At 27.8% G+C, this 9,980-nt stretch overlaps 1 protein-coding gene across 2 annotated transcripts in view; it reads left to right on the top strand.

Moving 5' to 3' along the window:
* Nucleotides 1–6,822, top strand: part of LOC111615587 (probable E3 ubiquitin-protein ligase HERC4) — a 25,868-nt gene extending 19,046 nt beyond the window's left edge. For both annotated transcript variants that reach the window (XM_023356992.1, XM_023356993.1), the window contains exons 2-12: nt 1,567–1,872; nt 1,965–2,124; nt 4,675–4,751; nt 4,823–5,009; nt 5,109–5,232; nt 5,299–5,429; nt 5,493–5,719; nt 5,911–6,008; nt 6,100–6,227; nt 6,359–6,527; nt 6,601–6,822. In XM_023356992.1, coding sequence (XP_023212760.1) covers nt 1,632–1,872; nt 1,965–2,124; nt 4,675–4,751; nt 4,823–5,009; nt 5,109–5,232; nt 5,299–5,429; nt 5,493–5,719; nt 5,911–6,008; nt 6,100–6,227; nt 6,359–6,527; nt 6,601–6,807 — 1,749 coding nt within the window. In that variant the 5' untranslated portion in view covers nt 1,567–1,631 and the 3' untranslated portion in view covers nt 6,808–6,822. The remainder of the gene's footprint in view (nt 1–1,566; nt 1,873–1,964; nt 2,125–4,674; nt 4,752–4,822; nt 5,010–5,108; nt 5,233–5,298; nt 5,430–5,492; nt 5,720–5,910; nt 6,009–6,099; nt 6,228–6,358; nt 6,528–6,600) is intronic.
* The last annotated feature ends 3,158 nt before the right edge of the window (nt 6,823–9,980 follow it).

Genomic DNA, 9,980 nt, shown 5'->3' with positions numbered 1-9,980 from the left:
AATCCTACAATTTTTTGTTTATAACGTAGTTTATACGGATTATTTTCAAAAAAATATACGTATTTTGGAAATGTTGAGTCGAATTAGTCTAGAATCGATTAATTTTATGAAAGAAAACCTTTCAAACAGCCGTAGTCCGTAAACTATGATTCCTACAAAATTGATTCATAAAGAATGGAACGTATCTACCGTCTTATAGGGGGATCTACTGTATATAAAATAAAATCAATTTTATTCAGATGGTTGTATGCTGCAAGCTCTCCTTTGACAACACTATTAAACAGTGCAGTGCATGTTTATCCTCAGAGAACAGTCACCTATAAAATGAAATGTTTGAAATGGCATACTGTCATATAACTTGTACTGTTTGCAGCAGCACTGAACTGTTTAACTTTTAGTGTTGCTGCAAACGATATGACTATATGGCAGGAATTAGTTACTGAATCAAATAGATCGTGTTTAGAATACTCTATAACCTGTAAATATTAATATGAAAAAGACAAATTAATTTAAGATTCAAAATTTTTATTTTTATTAAATTTAAGAAATATTTTATGAATGCAACATTTATATACAGGTATACCTCGACTTACGTCGTTTCAAGTTACGTCGTTCCCGATTATACGTCGTTTGTCAAAAAAGTATATGGAAAAATAAAAATCAAGTTTAAGTCATTTTATTCGACTTTACATCTGTCAGCCACAAATATTGAAGTCGTAATATTACTAGAAAAATGTTTAAAGCACATAAAATCATTAAATATATACATTTACAAGTATGTACTGTATTTACAGTACATGCATTCGTAAATTTAGATTACTCTTTTCTGTACTATATTAAAAACTAAAATTTATTTGTTTGTAAGCTTAAAATAGATCCTTATTAACCATACATTATTAGTAATGCATTAATAACTAAAATACAGAACCGGAATTGGCAATTTATGGTTTAGCCTAGTGACAAGTTGATTTGGAGACAAGTAAATTCGACTTACATCGTTTTTCGACTTAAGTCGTTTTCCTGGAACCAATTACCGACGTAAGGCAAGGTATGCCTGTATATACTGTATATAGTTTATGTACAGTGGTAGTTACTCAGAACCTTCACATTAGACAGTCATTATCTGCCACTGATAGAAATGCGCTGTTTTAAACTTTTTATAATAAATATCTTCAGTTTTATTAATACAAGATGTTTTTTGTATTTCATAAATTTCCCAAATGTATATAAATTTGAGAGTATTGTGATACTAAATTTAAAAAATTAACTAAAATAGTACCAAAAATACTTTAATGGAGTAAAATAAATAAAAACAAATATTTGTTGAATCATATATATATATAAATTTTTTTTTACTAATTATTAATTATCTAATAATTTATACTTATGCTTATGAAAATTATTTGAAATTCCATTTCAATTACTGGTCTGATAGTTATCATTAAGCATGAAAGTATGTATTAATATAACTTTGTTTGTTTATTTTATTAAAGCATTTTTTGAGCATTAAGTTAAATGGTTCTTAATATTTTATTTAAGCTAATTGGAATATTTATTCAATTTCAGATATTTTGTACTTGCATACATGTTATTGTTTACAATAGTGTGTTAAATATTTTAACTATTTCACAATGTCAACTGCAGTGTTTTGTTGGGGTAACACAAGTAATGGTGAACTAGGACTTGGTGGCATAGAAGAGAGTTACATTGATTCTCCTCGTCGTTGGAAAAACTTTTTGATGGAAAGTAATGTTTCAGATATTTCATGTGGGAAAAATCATACATTAGTGCTGCTGAATGATGGAACTGTGTACAGTTGTGGAAGAAATGATATGGGGCAACTAGGACACAATGAATCTCAACTAAGATTAGGTATAAATTTAATAAAAATCATAATGTTTTTTGTTTTTAGGTATGGAGAAATTTCTTTACTCTCTATTAAATTAATGAATTTAATATTTCAGAACAAATAAAAGCTTTACAAGTGCACCACATACAACGGATTAGTTGTGGAAACAATCATAGTTTAGCCTTGAATGAAGCTGGTCAAGTGTTTTCCTGGGGTTCAAATAATTATGGTCAACTTGGGCTAGCAACTGAAGAAGAGAGCATTTCCTCTCCTAAGTAATTATAATTAATTATGTTTTTAATTAAGAATCAAAATAGTATATGTAATCTTGAAATTTATAAAACAAACTTTTCAAATTACTAAGTATTATATTTTATAGCATATAAGATACAGTCTTATTTCAGCACAGAATATTTAGGAAAAAGTGTTTACTATATTTAAGCCATCCTGCACCACTTAAATGTTTTTTTTTTTACTGTATTCTGGTTTTTTAAAAAAAGGAAAATAGAATACACACTTTTATTTATCAGGAAAAAACAGGTGTTTAAAAGAAGTAATCTACTTGAATAAATGCAAAAGCTGCTTAGCTGTTGAATAAAAATGTTTTTGTTTAATTAATTAAAGAATTAAGCTATATAGAGGTACAGTACTTATAGCTAACTGAAGGTCATTTGGGAATTCATTAGTTTTTTATGTATACATAAAGTTTTCTTATATGCTGTAAACTATGGCAATTTTATTTTCAGTTTTGAACAGTAAAAATCTACATAAGTTATTAAATGATTTTAGATAATATCCATTAACTCTGTATGTAATCTGTTTTTTTCATTCAAATTTCTGATGAATTGTGATTTAGTACAGTTCTGTTCAAAGTGATGCTTTGCAGAGTTTCAAGAAAAAAAAAATGATAATAATGCTGTGTTTTCAAAAGTATATAATATAATGATTGTCTGTTTTCTGTCATACCACTATAGAATATGATTATTCAAATGCAAAGATACTTTGTTGACACCATGGCATTCAAATACAATAATAATGCAAAAGTACCATACTAGTCTGAGACATGAAAATAAACATTACCAGACTGCCCTTATTTATGTTGACAAGCACAGTTGGATACATTTGCATACAAATTTGTTTATTTAAAAAGTTTTACATATTTTTTTTCCCCAGTTAGTTTTTTAAATTGTTTTGCTTTAAAAAATTATAAGACCTCATATTTCTTTACATAAGTCATTGCAAGAAATATTCAGTAGCCAACTATAATATAAAAAAAATTTATTAATATATAAAGTATCTTTCATTGGTAAAAATTTTTTTTTAGATCATGTATATGAATAATATATTGGGTTGTTCGGAAAGTAAGTTCGTTTTTTCCGTGGAAAAAAACACAATATTTTTATAATAAATAAATATTTTATTGAATTATATAGTAACCATTTTGGTCAATTACCTGTTGTCATCGTTTTTGGTAGTAACATGATTTCACATTCATAAAAGTTTTGATTGTTGCTTACAAAAAAACTGATCCAAGTGATTTTTGACATTGCCATTTCAAGTAAATGTCTTACAGTTAAAAAAAAAAAATTGTATAGACTGGAACAAGTAATAATCTGAGTGTGCTCGATCTGGCGAATATGGTTGATAGCATGTCCCATCTAAGTTATAACAGTTTCTGATGAGTTACCAAACTTGTGTGAAATTTGACATTATTGTGGTAAAACACTACACCTGTTTTGTTGATCAATTCTGGCTGCCTTTTCTGTTTGATGATATTACTCGATTTGTTTACTCGATGGCAGTACACTTTCAAATCAATTGTTAAATTGTCTGGTAAAAGCTCAAAAAAAAAATTCCTTAAAATCCAACCAAAGAGAGCATCTCTCTTTAAGAATATGTGGAACCCATAAATCAAGCTTTGAAATGAAACCAATTTGTTTCAAGTAATCATAAACAATTCAAATTGACAAATTTAATCTCTTAGTGATTTCACGTGTTGTTATTCGGCAGTTTGCTTCAATCAGTACCTTTATTTTGTTTTTATTGGCTTCAACTGGCTATCCAGAACATGGTGCATCTTCAATATTGAAATTGCCAGAACGGAATTTTGTAAACCAGTTTTGGCACTGTTGTTCTGTCAATACATCTTCTCCATACCTGTCACACAATTTTTTTCTCACTTGAACAGCACTCTTACCTTTTTGGTAATGAAAGAGCAAAATATGCTGAAAATGCTGCTTTTGATCTTCCATATTTGATGGGACACAAAAAATAAACAATTGCACAGAATCAAACAAAATTTTTTACAAATAAGCCTTAAAATGCTAGCAGTCAAAATATATAATGATAATACAGTTTAGAATGAAAATGGCTGAAAAAATACTACTAATCCATGTAGTGGTAAAAAAAATGAACCTACTTTCCGAACAACCCAATATTTATAAAATTTATTATTTCTTTAAAGACGTATCCATTATATTTTGAATTATAACATTTTAAATGTATATTTGTAATACAGTTTAGAATGAAAATGGCTGAAAAAATACTACTAATCCATGTAGTGGTAAAAAAAAGAACCTACTTTCCGAACAACCCAATAAATTATCGATATGAATCGTTTTGTAAATGTAAGAGATAACGCTGTTTACTGTAGTTTAATTAATTGCAAACAAATTATTTTAATTAGTTCAGTATAATGTTTATGTTATTCAATAATTCTTAATTTTTTTNAAAGACGTATCCATTATATTTTGAATTATAACATTTTAAATGTATATTTGTAATTCTCTTATCTTATAATAATAAATTTACAAACTACTTTATAGAATGATTAAACGTTTAGCCATGTTCACAGTCATTCAAATTTCCTGTGGAGCCCATCATTCATTAGCGCTTACAAGTGGTTTGTATATTTTTGAAATGTTTATTCAAAAATTATTGAAAAAGTTCATAGACAAAGCTAATTTCTTTCAGTTGGAGAATTATACAGTTGGGGTTATAACAATTATGGTCAACTTGGAATAGGAAATAATAATAATCAGAATATACCTTGCTTAATAGTTTCTCTAATTGGTATTCCTATTAAGCATATTGCTTCTGGTGGAAACCATAACTGTATACTTACTAAGTCAGGTGGCTTATTTAGTTGGGGAAAAAATACGTAAGTGTTAATGAAAGGTTAGAATAAACAATTTTATTTTTTAAAAAATTGAGTTACATAAGATATTTACATTGATATTTTTTAATAATTTCATTCTAGGTTTGGACAGTTAGGTCTAAATGATGATCAAGATAGAGTTTTTCCAGTTAATCAAAAGAGTTTGCGGTCACATCATATTAAGTACATCAGTTGTGGTGATGATCACACAGCTTGCCTGACTAGGGTTAGTAACTTATACTGAAAATATACAAATAACTATTGTAATGTGATATATAAAATTATATTTTAGGATGGTGGTGTATTTACTTTTGGTGCAGGTATGTATGGTCAACTAGGTCATGGATCAAAAAGCAACGAAATTCTCCCTAGAAAAGTATTAGAATTAATGGGAAGTGTAGTTACTCAAGTCAGCTGTGGAAGGTAATATTTTTATGAAAATATTTATATATTTTAGAACGATTAACATTGTTTTTATTTTTTTAGATGTCATACTATGACATATGTTCCTAATGGAAATCGCATATTTGTATTTGGCTTGAATGGTAGTGGACAGTTGGGTGTAGGAAATAGCTTAACAAATCATACTCTTCCAGTTGTGATATCTGACTTTATTATTAAAGAGAGAGGCAATTCTCCTGAGTCTAATAATTTACAAAATGAAATTACAGAGAATGAAACAAAGAAAGCCAGATCAAATAGTCCATTCAGAGGTAGAAATTTTATTTAAAAAATGAAAGCTAACTTAATAAACAAATTTTATCTAAGGAATTGAATTAAACAGTAGTCTTTAACCTTTTATCTATTAAAAATAAAAAAAAATTACATATAAACAGTATAATTCTTAACATTAGTATTGATGAATAGGATCTTTTATGGATTAAGATGTGTTTAATTCATTTAGAAGACAGAAATTGTCTTGATGGTGATACAAAACAATATCAAATAAACAAGCTAATAAGTGGTGGTGATCAGAGTTTTGCTTTAACTATTCACATATCAGTGAGTAATATTTATTATTGTAAAACTTAAAACTAGATTAATTTTTTTAGCATAAAATAGATTTCTCCATTAATAAAATAATTAAAATCAGTTTAGGCTATCATCCAAAGATTTTAGAATATGCCCTGATGAATTTCAAATATTATCCCTTGAAAATAAATTCTTACAAGAAGTGCAAAATGTCAAAGCTGCTGATTGTGTGCCTCAAGATTTAATGAGGTAAACTTGTAATAGATAATGATTTTTAGTGCATAAATATATTATTTTGTGTGACTATATTATGAATTACAAAAGAATGTAATTATCATTCTTTTAATCTCCAAAGTTATATTTTTTAAATTTTATTTCAGTTATATTGAAGATGTGTTTTCATCTAGTTCTTGTTTAAATGGCTCTTTTCTTTTATCAAATAATATGCATTATGATTGTTCAACTAGAAATCATGGAATTGATATTAATGAAGCAAAATCTGGATTTCATCATATTAAAAGTGCAGAAAATTCAACTATTCCAGAATTGGTACTATTTATTAATTTTTCAATAAAAATATATTCTTAAAATGTTTTAAATAACTATTATTACTACTTTTTAGGTGGGAAATTGTTTAGAAAATTTAATGCCAAATTTATCAAGCAACCCCCCTGATATTGAAGCCATCCGTCTCTATCTCCTCCTTCCTCTGTGTCACTTATTTAATGATTCAACACAGTACTTGAATTCATTGATTGCTCCTTTTGGTATTTCACTCTTGAAACTAAATACTAAAGCTATTAAAATAATAGGTAACTTTTTTGGTTAAATACTTGACTCAGTGGCCAGTTAAATATGATTGCCCATTAGAAGAATGAAATGAATTATTCAAAAGATATGTATATATTCTGTAAATATGCATTTATGGAATACAACAGTTATTGTTATGGTAACAGTTTTTTATTTTAAGAATTGTTGCTAATGACCGTTTTGTGTTATATTTGAATATTTCTTAATATTATGAATATTAATATTATAAATATTAATAATATGAATATTTCTCTATATTATGAATATTTCTTAATACTGCATCTTTTCAAAGATGCAGTATTAAGAAATTATCATGCATATTTTCTAATGCTTTAATTTTGAAAATAACAGTGTAGTTAGAATTTATTTAGTAGCAGATAATTTGAACATATGTTAATCTGAAAAGAAGTATTAGTTGATATACAATATGATAAAAAAATTTTTATTGATATATATCTTGAGTTACTTGAGTGGTTGATGTAATAGGTACTTACAATGGATACCTTTTCTCACTAAACTGGTTTTTAACTTAGTTGACAAAAGTATCGCTTTATCAACCTTTCATTAGTACAGTTTCTTTGACAAATTTCAATGACTTAATGGAAAGTTGTCTGGGGGCAACATTTGCCAATTATTGAAACCTGCCAACAGAAGAACTAGTTAATCAATATATTTCTAACTTACAAAAATGATACAAAATAATTCTCCCAAAAGACTTTGCATTTAAATTTCTCATATTTTTTATCAATATCTAAGATTAAACTCTAGTTACTAATTTTCTGATGACTGACTGTATACTGATTATTCTTGAATCTTATTGCTGTATTAAATATTAGAAAAAATTTTTCTTATCTTCACTATCATGTTATTCAGTTGCCATTGTTCCTGTTTTTGTCACTAGATGACATTGCTACTTTTTTAAAACTGTTCAGTATGTATATGTTTACAATTCCTAGCTTTTGTTTAGTTCAGCTTTTATAAAAGTAAAAATAGCTACCATTATGAAAATACCACTAATGTATTGGCATATTGTAATGAAGAAATGGATTTGAATTTGGACTAAATCTAGTATTAGTAGTAGTAAAAGTATATTAAAATATTGGTATAAAATTGTGATCTTGATCAATAGTAATATATTAGTAATATTAAATGATCTGGATTTTATTGGGCCATATTAAAGCTAATTAATAATCCAAAACAAAGCAGTTTGGCTAGTAGTAGATGGTTAAGCTGCCATCTCATGATAAATTTAATAACTATAAATAAATCAATTTTTAATTTTAATTTAAAATACTCTGGAAGAAAAGAATCAGCTTAGAACAACACTCAAATCAGCAACACCTACATTGCCAGTTATGCTACCTTAACTACTATCTGATCTTTTCTGGAGCTATTGTAATGACCCGGACAGGAGTCGACTTGGACATCTGAAGGGGGTATTAACAAGATCTTAAAAATCTCATTTTACAACATGAAAGGGAGAAATTAAGATCTTGATTAAACAATAAAAGTTTTTTTGGTAAAATATTAAAACAAAGGAAGAATGGTGCTGAAAAGACCCAAGTCAGGGGAAACATGGTTAGAGAGGAACCTGGTTTAGTTGTGATATTGACCTAGGAGAGGTCATGACTCCTGCACCCTCCAACAGGTTTCGAATTGTTACCAGGTGACAATGAGAGACCAGTGGAAAGGCGACTTTGCGTGAAAAACTGATAAATATGCACGATTCAAGGACATGACATTCTTGGTCCGTAGTGCTTCTCTCCTGGAAGTTAATGATCCTGTAATTCACCAACAAAAGATTTTTCAACATCCAAAGATTGATCTTCGCTCCCCAGAGTCATCCAGATGTGCCCAGGTCCACGCATTTACAAGAAGACATCTTTCGAAACTGTGCTGTGTGCCCCAGGGCAGTCACTTTTCATGCAGACATTGCTGGAAGAGGAAAAACTACAGATGGAACATTTGGACTTTTTGTGTGGCCTTGTTTTTCTCCCTTTGAGAGGTGTTATGCCTTATAAGAATTGTTGTAAGAGAACTTTTTAATTTTATTAAATGGGTTAACAATGGAAAGCTTGTCTCGGAGTTTTTTCCACTTCCACACAATAGTTGTGACTGCACGATGATCCTGATAGACTCACCCAGTCAGCTAACCTCACACAATTAATTAATTTAAATATGACTATACTGGTCATTCAGTGCTAACTAGGGATGACTTACCATCCTCAGTCCTCCATGGCATTAGGCTGACTTACACTTTAATTCTGGCATGATGTATATATAATAACAATATAAAATAACTTGATATATTAGTAAGACCAATCAGTAGGCACATGAGTGATCAGTGTGGTTATATTTAAATAGCTCTGGAAACAAAGATCTATCAAAGTCCAGATGGTATAACCAGCAGTGCAACTGCATGGTAAGCAGGAGTTGCAGATTTGAATCATACTTTGGGCTGATTCTTTTCTTCCAGAATATTTTAAATTAAAATTTAAAATTTATCTATAATTATTAAATTTATTATGAGATGGTAGTTTAACCACTTACTTCTAGCCAAATTGCTTTATTTTGGATTATTAATTAGCCTTAATATCATCTGACAGAAATCCAGCAGATTGTTTGGTATTACTAATTTGGTATTAGGTTATGTATGTTATAGATAGCAATGTATTATTATTTGAAAAAGTTTTTGTAAAGAAAAAATGCAATAGTTCAACTGTTATTTTGAAATCAAAATAAGGTAAATACAAATTAAAAAGTGCAGAAATATTTTATTCTTAAATTTTCAAATATAAATCCTGATAGAGAAGAGAACATTTAGTACTAAAATATTAGACATAAGATCCATGTAATGAAAGACAATTGAAAAAGATTATTATTAACTTTTAACATAAATTTAAAAATTTTCAATGAATTGTAAATAGTTTTGTAATTATATTAATTATATAAATTTATAATTTATGTAGTTGTTATATGACTTATTTGTAAGATTACATATCTATAGAATACTTAAGTAATTTTATTCTTTCTCAAATTTTTGTCATCTAGACATTTTTGAAATGAAATAGCAGATAAATATTTTTTATTCCTGTGAATGTAATAAAATACCAGGTTGTTCAATAAGTTTTGTCGTTCGATAAGAAAAACACGATTTTATGGTTTGAAATACATTTTATTATTCAATATAAT

The sequence above is a fragment of the Centruroides sculpturatus genome, unplaced genomic scaffold (genome assembly GCF_000671375.1).
Source record: "Centruroides sculpturatus isolate CEXI.00-Female unplaced genomic scaffold, Cexi_2.0 scaffold19, whole genome shotgun sequence".
Classification (NCBI taxonomy): domain Eukaryota; kingdom Metazoa; phylum Arthropoda; class Arachnida; order Scorpiones; family Buthidae; genus Centruroides; species Centruroides sculpturatus.
The sequence above is the reverse complement of the archived record's forward strand: the minus strand, read 5'-3'. Positions and strand labels throughout refer to the sequence as shown.